General features: G+C 40.8%; 1 protein-coding gene across 20 annotated transcripts in view; it reads left to right on the top strand.

Moving 5' to 3' along the window:
• Positions 1–23,758, top strand: part of ank2b (ankyrin 2b, neuronal) — a 177,692-nt gene that overhangs the window by 116,561 nt on the left and 37,373 nt on the right. For 8 of the 20 annotated variants that reach the window (XM_076724281.1, XM_076724287.1, XM_076724294.1 and 5 more), the window contains exons 4-28: positions 280–378; positions 552–650; positions 1,265–1,450; positions 4,830–4,853; positions 6,805–6,903; positions 7,979–8,077; positions 8,660–8,758; positions 9,591–9,788; positions 9,938–10,036; positions 10,843–10,941; positions 11,079–11,177; positions 11,280–11,477; positions 13,466–13,564; positions 14,044–14,142; positions 15,292–15,489; positions 15,738–15,836; positions 16,024–16,122; positions 16,465–16,563; positions 16,672–16,770; positions 17,403–17,475; positions 19,286–19,330; positions 20,359–20,512; positions 21,538–21,625; positions 22,247–22,344; positions 23,696–23,734. In XM_076724281.1, coding sequence (XP_076580396.1) covers positions 280–378; positions 552–650; positions 1,265–1,450; positions 4,830–4,853; positions 6,805–6,903; positions 7,979–8,077; positions 8,660–8,758; positions 9,591–9,788; positions 9,938–10,036; positions 10,843–10,941; positions 11,079–11,177; positions 11,280–11,477; positions 13,466–13,564; positions 14,044–14,142; positions 15,292–15,489; positions 15,738–15,836; positions 16,024–16,122; positions 16,465–16,563; positions 16,672–16,770; positions 17,403–17,475; positions 19,286–19,330; positions 20,359–20,512; positions 21,538–21,625; positions 22,247–22,344; positions 23,696–23,734 — 2,687 coding nt within the window. The remainder of the gene's footprint in view (positions 1–279; positions 379–551; positions 651–1,264; positions 1,451–4,829; positions 4,854–6,804; positions 6,904–7,978; positions 8,078–8,659; positions 8,759–9,590; positions 9,789–9,937; positions 10,037–10,842; positions 10,942–11,078; positions 11,178–11,279; positions 11,478–13,465; positions 13,565–14,043; positions 14,143–15,291; positions 15,490–15,737; positions 15,837–16,023; positions 16,123–16,464; positions 16,564–16,671; positions 16,771–17,402; positions 17,476–19,285; positions 19,331–20,358; positions 20,513–21,537; positions 21,626–22,246; positions 22,345–23,695; positions 23,735–23,758) is intronic. The other 12 variants (XM_076724291.1, XM_076724289.1, XM_076724290.1 and 9 more) reach the window with 6 other exon arrangements.

Genomic DNA, 23,758 nt, shown 5'->3' with positions numbered 1-23,758 from the left:
TAATTATCTGACAGACTTATACGAGATTTTACTCTCACCCTTAACTATGTATTGGTAATAGATTGATTAGCTTTTGCTAAGACAGAACATTAAGACTGGGGCTAATCAATACTCAGCTGTACGTTACTGCAGAGCATTGATTCACAGCTGAAATTCACAGCTGCCCTCTTTTAATGAGAAAATACTAATATGAACTGCGGCACCTTGTGTGTGTGTTATCATAATTTTTAGAAAGAAAGGCTTCTCCTCATTATCCTTTCATGTTTTCTGTTAATCCAGAAAGGAAACACAGCGCTTCACATATCCTCTCTAGCTGGTCAGGCTGATGTCGTGAAGATCCTGGTCAAGCGAGGCGCTGACATCAACGCGCAGTCTCAGGTGAGCCTCTGCACTCTGCTGCTGAAGTTGTTTAATCGTGCATCCTTTTAAAAGTCTGACAACATCTTGTATTACTCATCACTAACATCATGTGAGAGAGCCATGATTTCATTTTGGGCGGTTGCGTAGATACAGTTTATTGGTGACCTCTCGTATTTGCCTGTGTGCTGTAGAATGGATTCACTCCTCTGTACATGGCCGCCCAGGAGAATCACCTGGATGTGGTGCGATACCTGCTTGAGAATGGAGGCAACCAGAGCACTGCGACAGAGGTGAGAGGAGTGTGTGTGTGTGTGTGTGTGTGTGTGTGTGTGTGTGTATTTCAGATGACTACATTGGACTATGTAACTGGCAAATAATTAATTCATAAGCACTGAGCACAGAGCAGATATGAGACTGATGAAAGTGCCATTATTTTGCAGCTCATGTAAAACTTAGAAATTTGACCTGATGATGGTGCTAAATAAAAATGCCGGCGCTCACCAAAGTGACTGCAATTCACCATTAGGGGAACGAGAATATCTGTACCAAATCTCAAGGCAATCCATCCAGGAGATGTTGAGACATTCCATTTTGTACGAAAAATGTCAACACCAAAGTAACGAGGACACATCGCCTGGGAAACATGATGTCTGTACAAGGATTTATGGCAATCTCTCCGGTATTTGTCAAGACATACAAAATGGCTGGACCAAAGGACCGACCCCAGAGCCCTGCTCCTGGCATGGCTAAAAAATGGGCTAATTTTCTGGAATTCCCCCTTGTACATTTTAAGATATTTCACTGGATGATTGAAAACTTTGCTGAAAACTTGAGGAAGAGATGTGACTAATCCTCTTTGCCTTGTGTTCCTTCTACCTTCTCATCCCTGTCTTCCCTCATCCAGGATGGCTTCACCCCTCTGGCCATCGCCCTCCAACAGGGCCACAACCAGGTGGTCTCCATCTTGCTGGAGAATGACACTAAAGGCAAGGTCCGCCTGCCTGCCTTGCACATTGCTGCCCGCAAGGACGACACCAAGTCAGCCGCCCTGCTCCTCCAAAATGACCACAACGCTGATGTCCAGTCGAAGGTACGCCCACTGTTTGACTCTGAAGGGTTGGCATGCGTGTGTGTCAACTTAATGTGGTGCTACAGTACATGTTTGTGCCAACGTGTCCAGTCTGGTTATGAGGACTTTTCCGAAGTCTATGAATTATATGAGCTGCAGTGGATTTGGCTAAGTAGGGTCTGGTGCTATTTGAGGTACAGAATACTGACGGTCAAGTGGTGAAAACCAGTCTAGCTTTCTTTTAAATGTCAGTGATTTTAGCATTTCAACTCTGAGGTTCACCCATGGGACCTGTAAGAGTCTGTAGATGTAAAGACCTTGTTTACATCTGCTATTAAAATGTGATCTGTATCTGGATAAGTTATCCTGATAATCAACAATCTGACAGCGCTGTTCTCATTATATCCTATCTTCGTAATCACCGGGTCTCATTTTTCTTGCTCATTATGCAAAGTGGGAGAGTAGGTGGAAAACAATAAACAATGCCATGGAAGGTGATGTTACAGTCCACTTGTGTGCCTTCTTACATGTGGCCTGAGCTGTAGTTGTAGTAATGACATTACTGCCTGTGGTAATGGTGTTAGTATGCTCACTGATGAGGTTTCTGCTTACAGAGATGATCTCTCAGCACATAGTAAAGGCATTGCTAAATACCCAGGGTCTTAACATTGTGGGATAACAGGTTTACCTATGGTTCTGATAATTATACACTGGTGATGTTTCTATATACAGAAAAGCTGTTCTGATCTGGCCCACAGTGACAAGATATCTTCATGCCAGGAGGATATTTCTTTCCTCGGTGCTAAAGTTTCTACCTGTGACAAATATTTTTATCTGAAATGTTAAGGTTTCTACCTGTGGTGTCATGTTACTGTTCCAATAGATGACAATAGCACAAGACATCAGATTGCAAATCCTGTGGGTCCCAATGTGAATCAAAGGAATTTACGCCTGTCATCATTTGACACTCTTGACGTGCGACCGTCATCGTTGTTTTGACAAGTTGAAGCTAGATCAGTACAGCATTACCCAACATTGTCTTTACACCATTTTAAGTGTGTCGCAAGTTATATTCAGACCTACCCAGGCTGAAGATGGGTGGAAGGCCTGAAATAGTCAGTGGCAGCGTCACAGGATCAGGTGGCAACTGTAAGAAAAAGAGACTACTATCATCAGCAAAGTGCATTGGTCTTTTGGCCAAATACTTGACCTGGGTTTGTCCTATCGAGCATCATCTTGTGGTTGTCCATCAAGAATAAGGCCAGATGTAGCTGGATGTTGCTGTAGTACTGCAAAATCTCTCAGGCAGGACCCTGAGTTGGAGGGTTGGTTCAACAAAGCCTGGGACTTTGACTTAAGCAGTTTTCATGCAGTCTCTTAACAGTCGAGAGGTGTTCAGTGAACACTGAATCCTCGAGTTCAATTCAATTCAATTCAATTCAATTCAATTCAATTCAGTTCAATTCAATTTTATTTCTATAGTGCCAAATCACAACAAAAGTTGTCTCAGGACACTTTCCCTATAGAGCTGGTACAGGCCAAGCTCTTTTATCTACAGAGACCCAACTGAACTGACTGTACTGAATCATGTTACTGGTTAATCAGCAGCCTATAGCAGTGCAGCTCTGAACCAGCAACAGACTGGACTTACTACTGAACTACAGACAGTCAGAAGCAGCACCAAACCTCACATTATGAAATACGATCCAAACAGTATCACAACAAACAAAAGAGTGACAATGAATCTTTGAACTGAAGTGGATGAACCACTTTGAATTAGCTAAGTGATTTATAAACCTTTAGAGTTGACATCATTTGTCAGTCGCCCTATATGTAACCAGACAGTGACCATACAGGTGGCACATTGGAAAAAGCTCATATGAGTGTTGAGTTGGGTTGTGTATGGCTTGTTTTGGAAGGCAACAACGTCAGAAAATTCACTCTTATTTTACCCTTTAAGTTTTTCCTTATCTAGATAAAATATCCAGATACCAATCACAGCAGGTTTAAAAAGGTTCCCTCAAAAAAAAAAATATATATGTATGTACATGTATGATTTGGTGTGGGACAAAAGAGCACTAATTTGTCTTGATGTACTTTTCCCATGAAGCTGTAGACCTGTGTATAGTGTGTTTGTGTTTCCATCGGTCTATGCATCTGTCTGTTTCTCTCTTCCTCTCTTTCATCCAGTGTCTCTGTGCCTGCCATGTCACTCCTGGTCCTGCCACTAACTGGGTCTCTCCCTCTTTTTCCTTTCTCTCTTTAAATGCTACCTCTCTCACACTACTTCCCCCATCACCCCCTCCCACCTCGCTGCACCGGTGTCTAAGTGTAGCACTGTCCACTGCATGGAGTGTGCCACTGTCTGCAGGTTGTATGGTGGTGATATTCAAGGCTGCATGCAAACAATGGGGGGTGGAGGTTGTGCTTAAGATTGCGTTTCGACCATCGACAGGGGAGCGGGGTTTAAGTGTCAATCCGGTATTAGTGGGAATTCAGTTACCTGCTGATGTAGGAACACAATATTTTCCTCTGATACCAGATCATTTTAAGTGACGTGGCTCGAGTGACGATGACTTACTCCACTTCTTGCCTTTTTATCAGGCTTCATGAATGTTAGATATTGCTTCTATAGTAGCTACAGTATATTTCAACGAGGCACCAGTTATGTTGTTATGTAACAGAACACAGTGACAGCTGCATACGTGCCATATACGCATGCATTTAGTATATTGCCATTTGTGGTTCAGCTGTTGTGATGCAGGCTTCCTCAATTCTGTATGAGTCATATGAAAGGTCCAGAGGAGAAAACAGCTATAAACGGCAACATGTACAGTCACACTCAGACACATTTACAGATAAAACACATATTGCTGTCACACACAGGATACAGTTCTAATCAGATACTTTGGGAAAACAGTCTGCTTCCATGTCTGTTCACTAAAACAAGATTCTTATAAAAAAAAATAAATAACTCGGAGGGGTCAGAAGGACAAGAAGAAACAGTCAGACAGGTTGTAAACAGACCCAAAGGTTAGCCAAACTGATTTGATGTTGCTTCCAGCTTCAGGTCTGATGAGTTCCAATAAGCATTTTTATTGTTCTTTAAAAATTCTATATCAATCAATTGCACCCATAAATAAATGATAGATGGATCCTGATGAAAACAAACATTAGTTGAATCTCCACAAGACCTTAGGCTTTGATATATAACATATCACCTCTGCGTGAACTCGACATCAGCTCCACCTTGAAGGGAAGTGACCCACCCCAGCCACGTCACTCGCCAGTCTAATATCTGAGCTGCCTCTGAGCCACTGTGCATTGGACCACAGTGCAGTAATGTGTGAAATCAAGCTAACTGAAGTGATCTTTCCCTCCCTCATTCCTCCCGCTTCAGATGATGGTCAATAGGACTACTGAGGTATACACACGCTCCGTTAAATCTCCACAGATTCACTGTACAGTCCCATCCCTTTTCTTTCCTTCCACCATTTTTGGTTTTCATTTCCACAGCACTGCATGGTGTAAATAAAGAAACATTTGGTTCATTTCCCCACAGTTTCTGTTGGTTTGGTATATTAAGAAGTCAACATGCACGGCTGACACGAATGGCCAGGCTGCTGCCGTGTGTCCTGTGCTCAAGCACCGCACATAGTCTGCTTATCTTTCGTTTTTGGCTTTAGATACTGTTTACTCATTCTCTGTTTGTATGCATTTCATTCTTTTTTTTTTTTCCAGTTTAGAATAATTTTGTCACCGGCTCAGAAGGCCTCTTTTGTTTTTTGTCATAGTGACCCTTAGGAACATCTCTAAACAACATCATTATTGAGATGTACGGATTAATGATTTATTTTAAATGATTTCATTTCCCTCCTGCAAGGTTTGGATTTGATGAAGACTGTGCTTATGTATTTTAGTAACAGCTATGAATGTATATTGTCCACTAGTCTGGTTTGTAATTGTCTTTGTTGTGTTGCATGATTTCTAGAAATGCACTATGAACTACTCACAGTAGTTTAAAATAGTACTGGTTAAATAATTGCAAATATAACAATATAATGCATACAAGTATGGAAGTCTGGAACTGCCAAAATAAAAAAAGAAATGATTTTCTCAAAATGAAATGAAATTTTCCATCAGTGTGCCCATCATATGTGACCAAACTGAAATTAAAATGACAAAATCAGATTTTTGTTTTTCTGTTTGAAAATGCATTAATACTGCCAAAATGAAATCTTTCAAATTTAGATTCAATTCATTGTCTGACATGGAGTAAACGGAAAATTATTTGTAAATAGAATTTGCATTTTACATTTCGTTTTGGCTCTAATTCTGCATTTTAAAATGTGATTTTATTTTATTTTTTTTTTTTTTAATGCGCACACAAATGGAAAATTAGAATTGATTAATTGAATTTATTGTAATATTGGTAGTTCTTGTCGTCTATACTTAACAGCTTCCTGATTAAGTATTTCAAAAGCATGTTTTTCTATAAAAGATTATAAATTACTGCCATATAACTTTTACTCTTAAGCAAACAATGCAAATCAATAATGGCATGGCAAGCTTAGAAGGTTTTAAACATATTTGACCTGCTTGGCCAGAGACTTGGTATAGCATGTTGCATCCACGCTACCTTAATTTGCACCATTCTAAGGTTTTGAATGTGTAAAGTTTTTAAACCATCACGTTAGTCACTGTATTCTTCACACTTTTGTAAACAACTTTTTCACATTAAATCGGACCACACTTACAGAATGGCAAGGTAAGGCAAGAATTTCACAACTACTCCAAACTGCTCTGCAATCTCTAACTTTTCTCATATATTTCTCATTGCTAACTCTAATACTTCTATGATGCACAGTTAGCATAGTGCACTTTGGTGTTAATCAAATGTACCCTCCTTGTTATGTGCCACGTTATGATTTGTACTATGATTTGGTGTCGTTTGGGTAGCTAATATTGGTTCTTCATCTTTCCCGTCAGTCTTGATGACAGTCTGTGTGTACTGTACATCTATTTGTTCTGCTGTTGTTTTTGTCCTTTTCATTTCGAGATTGTTTTTTTTTTTTTAATGCTTTTTTACGTTTGTTCTGTGATAACCTGCATGGAAGTGACATGTCTGAGTGTGTTTTGGGGTTGTGTGTCTGGGAGCCACATATTCTGACTTACAATTTTTTTTTGTTCCCTGTAACTTTTCTTTGCTCTCAGTTTAGTTTTTGTTCACCTGTGATGCTTGATGTGACTGCTGCATGCTGGGAAGACTAAAGATCAAGAGACATGAGTGAAAGTTCAGAGACGTGAAGTAAAGGCTGATGTCTGACCTCTCTGCTCCTCTCTGTGTGTCCGTCTCTTTCCTGTCTGTCTTCCAGAGTGGATTCACCCCCCTGCATATCGCTGCCCACTATGGCAACGTCAATGTAGCCACACTCCTGCTGAATCGAGGGGCAGCAGTCGACTTCACAGCAAGGGTAGGGCAAACTAATAACCAGTCCTCTGGGTATGATCTGTGCATTCAAAACACCATAATTATCCTGAAACACTTCTGGACACTATTCTTGGCTACTGAATCCCACGGCTATTAGCCAAATTTGGAAACCTTTGCAAATTCTGGTGTCCAGGAGAGCTCCTTACACTACAGCATAAGAAAACATGTGCAAATGAGCAAATGAAGAGCCTCTTTCAGGCCAGTATTTCTAGCAATTACATTCATATCAATTGAAGCAAATCTGCATTATATGACATACACCTTGTGCCAGTATTCAGTGTCAGTGCATGTAGCAGTATGTCCTTCTTGTTGAGCATTTGAGTTTAATTCACATCAAAGTTCTCAGTCTATCACCGACCATCAGCGAATGATTTTTCTGGTTTTTGAATGTGTGGATATCAGCCGCTGGAACAACTGTGATAATGGATATATTACACCGTTTGCAAATCTAGATCTTGGTCCTTGTGTCCCCTCTGTCATCTCTTTCTCCTGATCCTTGTCATGATCAAAGATCCTCAACCGCTCTCACACACAGAAACAGCCCTCTTCAAGTCGGTCCACATCTTTTAACCGAAACTTTGAAGAGGCATCTCTCGCCTCACCCCCAGCTAACTCAGTACACATGCAAACTGTCATTTCTGGCCTTTCAGATGTGTTTATTGTCCCTTTAACCAATATAATCCAGAATACAAATTCAGATGTTCTATTTTTAGCCATGTGAGCAGCGTGGATATAAATAGCTCTTTTCTCACCTTGCTCCCTTTTTGCTCTGAAAAAAACAAAAATCTTCCACTGTGCAAAAAATATGGAGCTCATAAATGTTTCTCTAATCCTCATGGGATTGTCTTTGTGGAGGAGGATGCAGAAATTTAAAAGCCACAGAAAACATTCAAAGGCATATAGATTTTCATCAATTACTCGCCTGATATACAACTGCATGAAGTGAAGTGTGAATTCAGTATCAGTCACCTTTAAATCAATGCTCAGAAATTCAAATGTTTTTAATGTGTCTTACCAAGACAAAATGCATAAATGTCATTTTTCTCTTCCACCTGTAGAATGGGATTACTCCACTACATGTGGCATCCAAACGTGGCAACACTAACATGGTTGGTCTGTTACTGGACCGAGGCTCTCAGATCGATGCTAAAACAAGGGTGAGTACCATAAAGAACCGAACCATGGCGATCGTAATGACTGTGAATTGTAGATTGGACATCCTGATTAAAAGGGAAGTTATCTCAAAACGACAGCACAATATTCATCTTCTTCCTCTTTCACCATCACTTCATCAAGTCCATTTCGCCACAGAGATCAAACGTTTTTGCTAAATGACCAGCTCATTAATACCATCTACTTTAGTGACAACAGATGTGCATATGAGCTTAATGCTGTTGTTTTCAGTTCAGCTAGACCTCAGTAGGTCAGTGGATTAAATTCAGTATCACATTGGATGGACATCCTGACCTCTGTGTGATGTTATTTTGGTATGTGCCAGCTAGCAGGATAGTTGTGCTATTAGCCATATTTGTTTCTAACCATACAAACAACATCCAGCTGGGGTTAGTCACTGGCAACACCTGTATTTAGAGAGAACCCTGGATATATTATGGCAGCTGATGGGGTCATTTTCAGGTTAAGCAAATGCCTGCTAATAAGCAGACTAACTTGGTTAAAGGGGATTTCTGCCTGTAAGCAGTAACATCAGTAAAGTGAAATAACTGCTGTTTATTCTGCAGGATGGTCTGACTCCCCTTCACTGTGCAGCTCGGAGTGGACATGACACATCTGTGGAGCTGCTGCTGGAGAGAGGAGCTCCCTTGCTGGCCAGGACCAAGGTGTGTTATATGTCCATTTACCTTCACCTAAAGGTCTCTAAAGTAGTCCATTACAAAGTGTATATAGACTGAATCAGAATATGGTTCTTTAAGCTTTAAATATTTTTGAGGTGTGGTCAGGAAGTTTTTAAAGGAACAGTTTGACCTTTTGGAAATACACTTATTTGTTATTTCACCCTAATCAGATGAGAAGCTTGATAGCAATTCTATCTTTATTTATTCAATACAAAGGTTTCTTGTTCATCAAATAGAGGCATACATCTCTACATAGTGGTTTGAAAAGTTGTTTACTTTGTAACCCTACTGTGAACAAAATCCTGGTGACTCATGGACATATTGATCAGTAGCATGCTCACTAACTTGATACAACATGTAAATAAGACAGCTTTGGAGTTCTTGGAAGGTATATTTCTGCACTTTTGACAAAGCTAGCATAGCTCTGTTCCCCTCTGTTCCCCTGTTTTCAACCTATGTGCTAAGTGAAGCTAAAAATGTGAAATACCCACTATATCGCTGCATCTCATGAATGTTTTCATCTGATTCTGGGTCATATAACATTTCAAGTATATGCTTCATTTTAACAGCTTTAAAATTAAAATAAAACTATTTAAAGCTCCAGTGGTCCATTTTGAACAGGCACATTTGACATATTATGGCCTTATAAGGTTCTTAGGTAAAGTCGTCTTTTTACACATCCAGTAGACGCAGAGCAACATTAGCATTCATTTGAAGTCTTGTTTGTGTCCATCTGATGAATGCAACTCGACTATGCTCACCAGCTTGTCGCTAACTAGGTGTTTGTCGCTCATACGATCTCTCCTTAACATTTTAGAACGGGCTGTCTCCTCTTCACATGGCGGCACAAGGCGACCACGTCGAATGTGTCAAGCACCTTCTGCAGCACAAGGCTCCTGTTGATGATGTCACGTTGGACTACCTGACCGCGTTGCATGTGGCAGCTCACTGCGGTCACTACAGGGTCACCAAACTGCTGCTGGACAAGAGGGCCAACCCCAATGCCAGGGCACTGGTACGATGCAAAGACCTGGAAGTTAAAAGCATAATTTAGTCAGACTTACAAATTATAGACTCAGTGTAGAGATGACTAAGATGAACATTTAGTCATGGTAAAATGTTGTTTGGGTTCATCCTTTACTCTGCGCCACATTTCCTTGACAGAATGGCTTCACTCCGCTGCACATAGCCTGCAAGAAGAACCGAGTGAAAGTGATGGAGCTGCTGGTCAAATATGGAGCCTCTATCCAGGCCATTACAGAGGTAACAAACATACTGCTAAACCTGCCTGAAGCTAACATTAGCAGTCAAACTGTTTGCTGAATAGCAGCCACTGCGACCAGAAACAAATTCACAATACAGTGTTTCAGCCATAACTGGCATGTTTTTCTAGTTTGAAAAGCAGGAATTTGTGCTTTTGTCCAGTTAGGTTTAAAAAAGGCTGATGTTGAACAAGAGAGAAGCAGAAATCAACTATTGTTCAGCCTGTTTAATATCACACAATCCATCAAGCTGTTTTATCTATGGCATGATAGTTGATACAATAATAAGATAAGTGGGATTAACATAGACAAAAAAAAATGGACCTTTTAAGATGGGACATATAAGTAAATATCATGGTTTGGCTAATTATTAATTGTCTGATCTGATCAACATCAAGAATGTTTCATGTAGGCTATTTTTATTTTTATTAGATATTATTAGATACCTTAAATGGTTACATTGGACTTTAGAAATGTAGTACTCTATATAATCCTTTTTCAATGTAAAAATATATAGAACTTTGCAAGGAAAAAAAAAAAAAAAAAAACACAATTGGAAATTAATTTTGCTTAAGTCAGCTCCTTCATCTTGTGTGTTTCTTTGTTTCTTACAAATTATGTTACCGACCCTGCTCCAGGGAAAGTAGCCATTGGCTGGTCAGACATTGCTAAAAGTTGCCAGATGACATCATGCACTATTTTGCATGTTAATAAGCTTGATGAGCTCTCCTTGAGTAACACATTTATGTTCAACATCACTGTCATTTTATCATATCGTTCCTCTTCTACTTCCCTACCTGTACCCAGTCTGGGTTGACTCCCATCCACGTAGCGGCCTTCATGGGTCACCTGAACATCGTCTTGCTGCTGCTGCAGAACGGAGCCTCACCTGACGTCAGCAATATTGTGAGTGAAAGCGACAGAGAGTGCGATCATGCATTCTCTTGTAATTTGTCATTGTTAAGTGAGGAAAAGTGTTACAATGAGTGGCTAGTTTAAAATGTGTGTGTTGACTCATATGTTGCTGTATGTTGTGTGCACAGCGTGGAGAAACAGCCTTACACATGGCGGCCAGGGCAGGTCAGGTGGAGGTTGTCAGATGTCTGCTGAGGAACGGAGCAATGGTGGACGCCAGGGCACGGGTGAGACCGCTCTCATCTATAGTGGCATTCCAGAGAAGACTTATTCTACCATCGTGTAAAGTAAGCAAAGCGTTCATTCCTCTTCCACTGTGTTGTCTTCAGGAGGACCAGACTCCCCTCCACATTGCGTCCCGTCTGGGAAAAACAGAGATTGTGCAGCTGCTGCTGCAGCACATGGCCCATCCTGATGCTGCCACAACCAACGGCTACACCCCCCTCCACATCTCCGCCAGGGAGGGCCAGGTGGAGACAGCCTCTGTCCTGCTCGAGGCTGGAGCTTCACACTCACTGGCCACCAAGGTGGGTGGAGGAGACGTGTTTTGTTTGTCATGATTTGTAAATGTGACTGCTCGAAGGCCAACTAACTCCTCAAAGCATTCTGAGAGCATTAACTATTTTATTTTCGTTAGTCTGTAAGGGTAATATTACAACTTCATGTCTCTCTGTTAGATACAGAGCTCTGTTAGCATAGCTTAGCATAAAGAATGGAAGCAGAGGGAAACGGCTAGCCTGGTTCTTCCCAAAGTTCAAAAATAGTGTACTGTACAAGTGCCAAAACTAGTTCTTCTATTTAGACTGAGCAGCATTAGATGTTTGACCCTGCTTCCAGTCTTTATGCTAACGCTGTTTCATTGCATTTCATTTGTACTATAAATTGAAGAATGTATTATTTCTTCTTTCTAATGCCACATAGTTTTAAGCACAGGGGCAAATTCTGGACTAAACAGAGAAAACATGAAGAAAGAGCTGAGTGAGAGCACAACTCCTGAGTGCAGTTACAGTAGCCTTTATTTAATAATTAGATAGGTTCAGCTTTACAGTTGACAGTGATATGCAGCAGTGCATTTAGCAAGAAGTGCAAAATGAGATAAAGTGCAGAGTAATGCATATTAGTGCTCCTGTATACTCTGATTTTTACAGAAGTTCCAAATAGGATATAAATGATGCGCTGTAGCAGAGAAGAGTTGGACAAATGATGAGTGACGTGTATTATAAAAAACAATTTCTACAACAGAACAGTCCAAGCAGTTGAAAATGATACAGCAAATGCAAAAATCCACTTAAGGAGACATCTTGACAGATTAGCAGGTTGGGAAAAATGTGCAATAGCGGCGACTTACAATACAAAACACGTGCAGATGAACGAAAAGACTGCAACAATGCTTTTAGTGATGATCCCATGGTGCCCTCTCTTGGGGCCACACACAATGAGGTTACAGTAGGACCGCATGTGCAGGTCCCTGTCTGTTTGACCCACTTCTCATGAATGATTGATGAGGCTGTAAAGCCTGAATAGTGCATGAAGCCTGAATGCAGTCAAGTGATTCATTATCATCACTGTGTCAGAGGAGGCTGCATGGTCAGAGTCTTGGCTTTGCATCCAGTTCATGCTCACACTTGTAAGGGTGAGACAAAGCACTTTGTGATGCAGTGTATTCGTCAGGGTTCATTGGTTCTTCTCTCTCCCACGCTTGATGTCTCTCTCCTTGGTTTCTTGCTGGGGAGGAAGGGTGTGGCTATCGCTATGGAAACCAAGCCAGGGAAAGTTGTTCACATGCAAGTGTGACATTCTCCATCCATCGAAGCGTCTTCACAATGGTCCTGACTCGTGATTTGCTTCGAGCGCTGTGTTAAGAAATCCTCCCCCCCTCTCCTCCATCGCTCTCCTCTTCACCCCTTTTCACCTCTCCGTCACCTGTTTTAACAGCTTTACTCCAGGCTTTGACAAACAAAGGATCGCTCCCTGCATGATCAGGGCTGGGTCATAAACACATTGGTCATATGGTTTCTGTCAGCTCCAGCTCTAATTTTTGGATTTCAAAATAGCTAAAGTGCCCCCTCTGCTGGTTGTATTGTGAAAGTAAAAGGACTCTTTCATATTTTAGTTAAAGATTATGTGGGATTGCATCAGCACTAACAAGGTGGTGGTGTGCATAGTTCATCAGAGATCACTGTAGCGTGTTCCTGTGATGTATGCAATGATAATGTGTATGAATGTAGAGAAAAATAGAAATATAGCCAATAGTTAAATTTGGTCTGAAAACTTCAAATACAATATAATAGTCATGGCATAAACAAGTGGCTCAGGTTGGGCTGAAAAAAATAAAATTTCTTGCTTGTGTCTGACAGTATTGAAATAATGCAAATATTTATGTAGAGGGATCAATTATAGAAAGAAATGGTGAGTTCTGACTCGGATCCCGAGTTAACGTGTGAGCAGATACCCTGCACTCACTGTCTTTAAACACATTTCTTAATATCCCCTCTCTGGTTGTTTCTCTCCACAGAAAGGTTTTACTCCCCTGCATGTGGCCTCCAAGTACGGAAGCCTAGATGTCGTCAAGCTCCTGCTGCAGCGCCGTGCTCCACCTGATTCTGCTGGGAAGGTATTCAACCAAGATAACAACTAGATCTTCACAGTTTCACTCCACAGTCTGGGAGACTTTGCATATGATGTTAAATATCGCAAAAAGGGAATCATGTCTGTTCTCTAAATGTTCTGGTGAACCCGTTTCCTGCATGAAAAATGATTAAATCTAAATGATGTGTTGCTGTTTTTCTGTATTGAGGTTAAATTGACGGCAAGAGCACCGGTAAGCCTAGTCTGGATAACACCAGCCATTTCTTCAATTGGATTAACTATGATTCACATAACAGAAGCTTTTTTACATGAAGATTCCTTTTTTTCTTTGAATATGTTCGTGTTTACATCATAAGGACCCACTCAGGTGTCCTCACAGCTTTTGCTGTCTAATATAACTCTAATTCATCTAAACCTGCAGTCTTACCCCCTTTAACACTTTGTGTGCGTGCGCTGCACTAACTGCTGTTTAATCCATGTGCGCTCACCGTCCATCCCTTACAGAATGGCCTCACCCCGCTCCATGTCGCAGCACATTACGATAACCAGAAGGTGGCGCTCCTGCTTTTGGATAAAGGAGCGTCCCCCCACACTATGGCCAAGGTGAGATTCTGCAGTGAAGAGCTGCTCACACTGTACTGGAGATAACGGGAGGGCTGAGCGGAGAGTTAATTGTCGAGTGTAATGTAATGATAAAGGCCAGAAGGTGAGAATATTTCCTCTTTCAAATATAGCAATGCTAATTAGCCACAAAAGTCTGATCACACAGCCGTCATAAACATGCTGCTCGAATTAGCGTAACTAATGCTAGAGCATGAAAAACTACTACGATCATGATTTATACTTCTTCTTTAGTATCACCAGATATTCCCTGATTGCTGTCTGAGCATTCATTAGCACTGTGCACACAGGAAGCACTGTGACTTCATGACACAGATTTGCCAAAATGTGAATATAAGCTTACAAAACACAGAGATGTAGATAGTTTTCAGGTCAGTTTGCAGACATTTATCGATTATTTATTCAGGACGGTTGCAGGAACATTGTGACCACACAGTTGCACATTCAGTGTGGGAAGCTTGAACTTGTGGTTGAACCGGATGGCTTTTCTAACCTTTAGACCAACCCAGCTGTTTGTAAAAAGCTTGACTGATGTATTTTATGAGGTGTTTTACCTCACGATATGATAGCGTGCTTTGTAAACCTTGTGCGCCAAACCTTTTGGGACGATGACAAGCTGAGTTAGAGACTGTCTCCAAAGGCATGCAAAACGGCCTCCACCTATTGCAGCCTTCAGGTTCTGAAGAAAAATCCTGAAACATGGCCCAATGAGCTATTTTGACTTGTGTTTCCTCACTGTTAAAATTCCCTCTTTTGTTTACTCCAGTCACAGTTATCCAGCTCTTATTCAGACTCATTTCCTCAGGTTTTTGTTGTTTGATTGTATTACATTTGTATTTCAACTATTATGTATCTTGTTCTCATGTATTTGTTACAAAACATACACAATATGACAGAATACAATACAACCATGCTGAAAACCATACTCATATTGTATGGCATAAGAAATGATTAGTGTTTATAAGATTATTATTACACTATTGGATAACCTTGAAGTGGAACCAGAGCCTTTTTAGTTCCTGGGGGTATAAACATGGGGGTATATGAGGCTTTCAGCTGACAACAAGCCGACATCTCCCAGTTAACACTCTTCAGTGACACCAGTTTCTCTCCCCTGTCCCCATGAATCAGAACGGCTACACTCCTCTCCACATCGCGGCTAAGAAGAACCAGATGGAAATCGCCACAGTGCTGCTGCAGTACGAAGCCGAGACCAACATTCTGACCAAGCAGGGCGTCACTCCGCTCCATCTGGCCTCCCAGGAGGGCCATGCAGACATGGCTGCCCTGCTTATAAGCAAGGAAGCCCAGATCAACATCCAGACTAAGGTAGTGTACAAACCAGGGTTGGATTTGACTAAAGAGAGTTTTTATGAGAGGGTAGAGTCATTTTTAGGAACATTGCATTACATTACTAGCTGCTAGCATTTAATGCATACATATCAGAATCAATACAGTAGTAAAATCTTACCAAACCTGCTGTTTTTAGGCCTACATTATTTTATTTGTCACGACAGAGTGTGGTCTGAATTTGGCTTCTGTGAATATAGTAACTGTGCTGTGTGTTTCTCATGCAGAGTGGCCTGACTGCCCTCCATCTGGCAGCCCAGGAGGATAAAGTGGCTGTTGCCGAGATCCTCGCCAGGAATGGAGCCAACCTCGACCAACAGACCAAAGTATGATCAGTCATACTTTCTCATATTGGTTATAATATAGTGTGATTTTATAGTATTCAAAGCCCATTTTGCTGAAATATTCATCTTCAATTACAGTATTTTTAGTGTTTCTCTGTAAATGCCTGTTTTATTTTTTTTGTCTTAATCATGATTGGAAAATTCGAACAGATTTGTTGTTGTTTTGCAGTTGGGATACACCCCGCTAATTGTAGCATGTCACTATGGTAACGCCAAGATGGTCAACTTCCTGCTTCAGAATGGAGCCAGTGTCAACGCCAAGACCAAGGTACTGACACTAAAGTACATGTTTGTTAGCTCAGATGTGCCTTATTATCTGAGCCCTACATAAACCATTTTAAACATTCATTATTTAATATTTAAGCAATTATTCGACTCGACTGTTACCATTTCTTACATGTTGCTGCTAATGTTAAATCATATCAGCACATCATTGTATTGTGGACAATAAACAAATACATTGCTGTATATTTCATCTGTATTCGCTCAGTCAGGTTCATTTTATATTGGCTGCCTGAATGTTGAGGATGAGATCAAACTATGAATCATCAATTCATGCAATGATCGATTTGACTTTTCGCTTTTATCTACTGTCTTCTTTCCTTCCCAGAATGGATACACTCCTCTTCACCAGGCAGCCCAGCAAGGAAACACACACATCATTAACGTACTGCTGCAAAACGGTGCCAAGCCCAACGCTATCACTGTGGTGGGTAAACAGACGCAAACACACACACACACACACACACACACACACACACACACACACACTTCCACAGACAAACTGACGTCTGCTCCACTGTGCTTTCTCCTCCAGAATGGTAACACCGCTCTGGGTATCGCTCGGAGGCTGGGCTACATCTCTGTGGTGGACACGCTGAGGGTTGTCACTGAGGAGATCATTACCACCACAACGGTCAGTCGCGCACCTGCATCACACTCACTTTCTGTTAGAATCTAAAGTTCAAGGTTATGACATTAGAATACGCTTAAAGCAGTCCTTATACATAAAATACATGTATTTTAGGTATCTAAGAATGTAAATTTCTCAACTAAATTAAACCCAATTTGACCTTTTATGCCAATGTTTCAACGGATGCATTGACGGTCTCAGAATCCGCCTTGGTCACATCTTTGGATTTATTATTGATTTTCACTTTCAATGTCCACATAAAAATGAATAACTCATATTTGGAGTTATTTTAGTTACAGTTATTTTACAGTTACGAGTGTAAGCTTGAAGTTTCTTCCCTTTTCTAATATTTTGTTCAACCTTTTTATATCATTGAGGATAAATATTAGAATCACCTTTCAGAATAATGCAATATAATTCAACACCAGCACAAAGTACAGCCTCCAAACTGACAATAAAGTTGAATCAACTCCTCTCTAAAACTGTTTGAACAAACATTGAACATTACAACCTTCATGAAGGAATCCTGTGTTGCAGGATTGTTGTATTGCATTACATTGGTTTCAGCCAGGTTTACCTAATAAACAAGCAACTGAGTGTGGTGTGAATGGAATTTCTTTCTCCTGTGCTGCCAGACGGTGACAGAGAAACACAAGCTGAACGTGCCAGAGACCATGACTGAAGTGCTGGATGTCTCTGATGAAGAGGGTGAGTCATGTTGTACATTAAAACCTGTCAACGTTAAGCCACAGCGTAGCCCTCAAATGGGAAGAGCACTCATAGTGTTATTCTATTCGTGTGTCCAACAACACTGTGGATGAGTTGGACTAATGAGATGAACTATCCCACGACAAAGCCCTGTTTGTGTGGTTTGACTTAGTGGTTTGCCCAATTTCAAGTCAGGTTCCCTCCAGACAACAGCTTGTTTCCATTACTGCTAGTAGGGATCTTTTACACATTCATACAATCACAAATGAAATCTGCCTCACCCTGCCTGATATAGAGCCAGATATCTAGTTGGTGGAGATGATAACAGAGCTAATAGTAGAGGGAATATTCGATTTGTCAGGTGGCCAAGAGCACAACTCCAAATTTGTTGTAATTACTGCATCTCTGATGAATGTATAAATAGATAAATAGGCAACTCTTTGCTCACATATTAGCCATTACATCTGTATAATGTGATATGTCAGATATTGTGTTTGCAGCCTGTCCTGCTGGCTGAAAAAGGGAGCTTGCCTACCAAACTAGTACTACAACTGTCATTAGCTGCTAATGCAGACTGAGTAACAAGACATCCCTGAAACCTTTAATTTCATTAAATTTTTTAACAGGGAAGTTTTCACTGTGTCAATACTGAATATCTGCTGTCGACATTGGTATCAGACTTCAAGAACCGACAGAATTTTCTGCATGTTTCTATGATTATTATGTTTCCATCTGCCTTTTGAGGAGAGTTCAGGAGGCTTTGGTAGATTTTCGGAGGTAGTGAGTGACTGTGCTGTCAACCCACAGCACTGAGAGCCATTGATGATGATGTTATGTCAGACGACCCCATGGATGAGGAAGGTATTCAGCCTGGTGTTTGGTGTGAGGAGTTGCTGCACTGATTTCACCAGGAGTGGAGTTGTGTGTGCATGGTGAACGAGCCTGTAGCATCTACTGTGTGGCTTAATGCTACAATACTAACTGTAATATTATATTTTGGATACAGAGAAACACGGACAAAGTCGAACTGAACCAAATCTCCAGGATGCATGAGGGTCTCACTAGAAAATTACATTTGGCTCAAATCAGTACTCATAATCTTGTAATGTATATTTAAATGAATAATTCCGGGAAATAATTATTTGCTTTCTGTCCAAAATCTGAGTTGGAAAGGCGAAAAAAAATCTTGTCTCAGGGGGGCTGGAGTGAGGACGTGTTTTAAGATAGCTAGAAGTTACCTACTGCAGCTTTAAGATGTTATATGTTGTCGTATCTCCAAGAGAAATTTAAAAAAACAACAATTTGTGTGTTCTAAGGGGAGTTCAGGGGAGAAAGCCAAACTATCTGTTTTTTATCTGTTTCAGCTAGACTCCATGTTGTTTTGCTAGCAGGTAATTTTCTCATAGCATAGGCTGAAAACGTTTATTTTCCAGAGAAGCATGAGGAAATTCTGAACAAATACAGGAGTAAAATTCACTGCTTACATCAATTCATGGCTTGTTTCTTACTCCACACTGACAAACACTGACTCCCTGTTAATAAACTAATCTCTCCCTCAACTCAGGCTCCATTAGCTGTATCAAGTGGCCGTTAGCATTAGCCTTAGCATTACAAGATTCGTTCGATGTGACATCCCAGAGGTGAGTTTTGTGTAGTTGAAAGCAACTTTGGAATCAGAGTGAGTACTTGATTGCCATAATTAGTGGATTGTAGGTCTTTTCTCGTCAAAAACACCAGTGACCTCCTTTGAGGAGACATCTAAGAAGAGTAGAGAGTCAATTAAAATCTGCTTTTTCTCCTTACACTCCAGGTAGCCAGTATATTCATGGCACCAGAGCGTCTCTGTGTATCTACAGTATGTTTCCACTTGTTATGCTGGCCTAGTGTACTGCTTTCTTTCAGACCTGGGCCAAAATCAGCTACAGCTCCTGCATTAACCACAATACCGCATGGTGACAGCCTGACAGACTGCTCTCTCAGGCTGGTGTTACATGCCACCTCCATGGAGGTTATGCATTACACAATGTCTGCTGCTTCATTTCTGTTTGAATTTCTCTTCTTTTAACACACAGATGCCTGACACACAACCTCCATCAGTCCAAATGCTGATCTAGAATATTTTGGTCCAGGTTAACCTGCAACCAATAGTGATGCTGCTCCCTGCTGAACAGTAGAGCTTTGTCGCTACCGTGCAGATAAAACATGACCACAGAGAATGCTGCCATAACAAGCATCTGTTTTGGTGTGACAACAGAGGGGCAACAAGAAAGAAACTGTTGTTTAAGTGCTAGTATACACAGACTAAAATCAATCTTTGCAAACAGAATAGATTATAGTAATCCTGTAGCATTGTCTGAAGAGTGAGAAGCTAGAAGGTAAGCATGCTAACATCACATGCAGCTGCTAAGCTTGCTAAGTCTGGAAGGCTTGCTCAGCTGAGAAGTAAAACTGGCCTAAAACACAGCAAGATACAAGTGCATTATACTAGAGCCTGAGACCAGTTCGAACTGAGAGACTGAAAATGGACTTGTTCTGAGCAAGTTTCCATGGGAAGAAAAGGTGTATGTCCCTCAGGAGCGGTCTGCAGAAGATGACCTGATTAAATGTGTTGAATAAATTCTGTTCTCATTTGTAAAATGTCTAAATCTACTGGCCAAAGATACCAACATATTTTTACCTCTTACTCAGTTTTCGTTAATGCTAATTACCTATTTATTGCTCAACATATTCCATGATGATATGTTAGCACTGGAGCTACATTTAAATAATTCATTGTCTTGGTTCATATTAATCAATAGTAACCTGAACAGTAGCCAGTTGCCAAATATTCAGCAGTTGGTTTTGTTTCCATTCATGAGTTTACCTTTCCTCGTCTCTCCCAAGGTGATGACACAATGACAGGTGACGGAGGGGAATATCTGAGGGCTGAGGACCTCAGGGAGCTGGGAGACGACTCCCTGCCAGGACAGTATCTGGATGGAATGAACTACCTCCGCTTCAGCCTGGAAGGGGGGCGCACCGACAGGTACGTCAAGCTGTGTCATGATTAACTTAGCTAACAAGCAGCTAGGACAATTAAGGTTCAAGTGTGGTTTTGGTAAACTAATTAACTAAAACTCCCTGGATGTGAACTTTTTTCCATAGTTGCTATCTGGTGACTGATGTTTGCTGTGTATGGTTGTTCTAACCTGATCATGAATCAGTCTGTGTGTATCTGTATGTACTTATGACACCTTTCCTGTTGAGGACACTAAACTCAACGATTAACCACCTGTATTTGTATATGTATATGTCTATGTGTGTGTTTTGCAACCTCTCCTGCTCATACTCCATCGTTGGTTTCCCTTGTCATGCCTCCATAGTCGAATGCAAAGGTATGTGCTGACGCTGGCCAGATGTCTGGCTTTTAGAATCTACAGCACTGCTGAAATAACCTGTTTAGCAGTCTTTCTGGGGGTGTTTAGTCAGAGTGTTTTTAACTCTTTTCAGTTAGATATTTCCTGATTTAAATCCTTTTTGTGTTTTTAGCCACTCTTGACATCTGCTGTAGCCATCGCAGTGTTGATTGGTGCTCTGTCCACCCTTTTGGCCTAGACATGACATTTTGTAGAGACAGTCATTGTCCCCAGAGGATGAATCCTAATGACGTTGATGGTCCCCATTTATTTTCTTCTAGCGCCATTATCAGATCAAAAGTTTAATTTGTCCAGTACTTTGTTTTATGACCAAATACCTGCAAACTAATGACATTCTCATCAGTTCCACTTCATGTTTACTACCAATTAGCAAATATTAGTTTGCTAAGATACTACAACATAATGGTGACTGTGTTAAACATTATACCTGCCTGACATCAGCATGTTGTAGACAGTAGTGGTGGTGCAGCTGTAATTTAGTCTTGTTAATTAGCTGTGTGTGATATTTGCCTGTTAGCAAGTAAAGTGTAAGATGTGTGTGAGACAGTGCTGGACTCAGAGCTGTTAATCTTTTTTTTCGGCAATGTTCCTGTGAGCTTCTTTGTTTTACTGTCAGGTTGAACAACTGTTCTCTTCTCTGCTCCAGTTCTGACAGGTCCTTCACACCCACCCACCACAGCTACTACTCACCTAAACATGAGGGCATGATGGATGAGATGCTCAACTGTCACCAGGTACAGTGAACAGTCTACATAGTTACAGCCATCGCAGGTGAAATACACCTCTAGCTTTAATAGTCACTGTAGCACATCTCTGATCTCTGGTCCACTACAGTTCAGAGGGAAATCTTGTGACAAACTATAAAAAGGCAAAATCAAAGCCGCAGAGGCCAAGATATCCTGACTTTTAGTCCCTAGGGTACAGTAGCTCAAGCTCTACAAAACACTGGATCTTTACTTTGCATCATGTAGTTTGGAAACATGTTTCAGTTAGGCCCTCCTTGCCCAGTGCATACCCTTGTCTTTCACACTCCATGTCCAGTTTGGTCTTTGCATTAACTGGTTTCCCATCAATTTAGGCATCGTTGAATGACATGTTTGTTACTGAATCCTTGACATCAAGGAGTGAATGGCCCACAGAGATTTAAAGGGACACTGGGTTTCACCACCACTCAATAGAACTCATGAAAAGTAATAGATACATTGACAGGTCCGGCTGCCTGTGGCTAAGTACTCTTAGTATGCTATCATCTGCCGTTTGGCAAGGAAATTCTAAAACCAATATCTTCATTTAGTATTGCTATATTCAATAATTAGTAGTATATGTCTAATAAAAGGTTTATTGTTTGATTCCAGGTTTCGTCACTTGCCAGGGAGAGTGATTCGTACCGTCTGAGCTGGGGCACAGAGAACCTGGACAATGTGGCTTTATCCTCCAGCCCCATTCACTCTGGGTAGGTACAGTCAAACTGGAGGAAATTATTATTGACAAGCACAAGAAACAAAACAATACAAATGTTACACTCTTACATATTGAACACATATGAGTGCATAGGATGAAATGTACACATAGTCTGCAGATGCGTATATGCATGCACAAGCTAAAACCTTCTTGTGAGTTCATGAATATGCATTAACAGTTAACCCAATCTCATCAAAGTCCTGATAGCTTAGCTGCTATGATTCAAGTACTAAATTATATTTAATTAGAGCATTTCTTAATTAGTTCATTAACTTTAATTTAAAATCAGTGTTTCTATCTGTTATTACCCTGGTGCTTGGAGTGTAGTAGTGGAGTGCTTTCTCTCACTGGGAATGTATTGTACCTCTGCAGTATGACGCATACAGCATGTTATTCTTATGTAACAAACCTGATGTAAATAGTTTCTCATCCTCCCAAGATCCTCCAGTTGTCTTCTAATGAGCTTTTAATAGCAAATTCTAATGGGTCTTCACACTCATCTCGACCAAACGCTCTTTGGCAACGTATGAACACTGTTGCGAAATGTGGGCATGCTAAAGAAAGAGTTTCTTGGATTCAACTTGGAGCATTGGTCTGTGGTTAAAGAAACAGGCTGATATTTTTTTACATACATTTATTTGCTTTTTTCTGAGAGTGAGGTGAGTTCAATATCAGTCTTATGTCTGTGTGTTAAGTAGGGAGCAGAAGTCAGGATGTGGGTCGCCTAACTTAGCATAGATATGGAAACCAAGTTCAAATATACACCTATGAACACCTCGAAAGGTCACTGAGTACTGATTTTGTCTTGTTTGTTGACTCTATGCACAAAGAAAAACAAGCCTGAGCTGTTTCTTGTTGAACAACAGCCAGGGGTAGCGTCTTGTTGTCAGGTTGCCAGATTTGGCACAGTATCACTGTGCGAAGACACAGGCACAGTGATACAGGCACAAAACCCCCATGGATAGACAGACTGTTGGTCATCAAGAAACAAAATCTCATTATAATTATTCTTTAAGTTATAAAGGAAAGCACAGAATATTGTCCATGTTCACTAAGATTCTTATCATCATCATTATTATTACAGAAGTAACATCAATGATGCTTATATGAAATTAATGCACAATTTGCTGAACATATCTGGTGAAAGCACTATAAATAATGATTTAAATCACCATTAAAACCAACTGATGTAACTGCTCTGTGTCTTCCACAACAAGTTGCCTTTTTTCCGTATCCTGACGGTCCCTCGTCTGCTCTGTTTGCTCTCTCAGCGTTCCTCTTTTTCTGAATTGTTTCTGCTTGACTTTTGATTCCTTTCTGTCTGATGTGGTTGTTGTTTTTAGCCATTCCTCTCCGTGCCATGATCATGGAGACCACAGCAGGTGACCCTCTGCACCTTGGTTAAA

Source organism: Chaetodon auriga, chromosome 24 (assembly GCF_051107435.1).
Source record: "Chaetodon auriga isolate fChaAug3 chromosome 24, fChaAug3.hap1, whole genome shotgun sequence".
Lineage (NCBI taxonomy): Eukaryota > Metazoa > Chordata > Actinopteri > Chaetodontiformes > Chaetodontidae > Chaetodon > Chaetodon auriga.
This window is presented reverse-complemented; position numbering and strand designations above follow the sequence as displayed.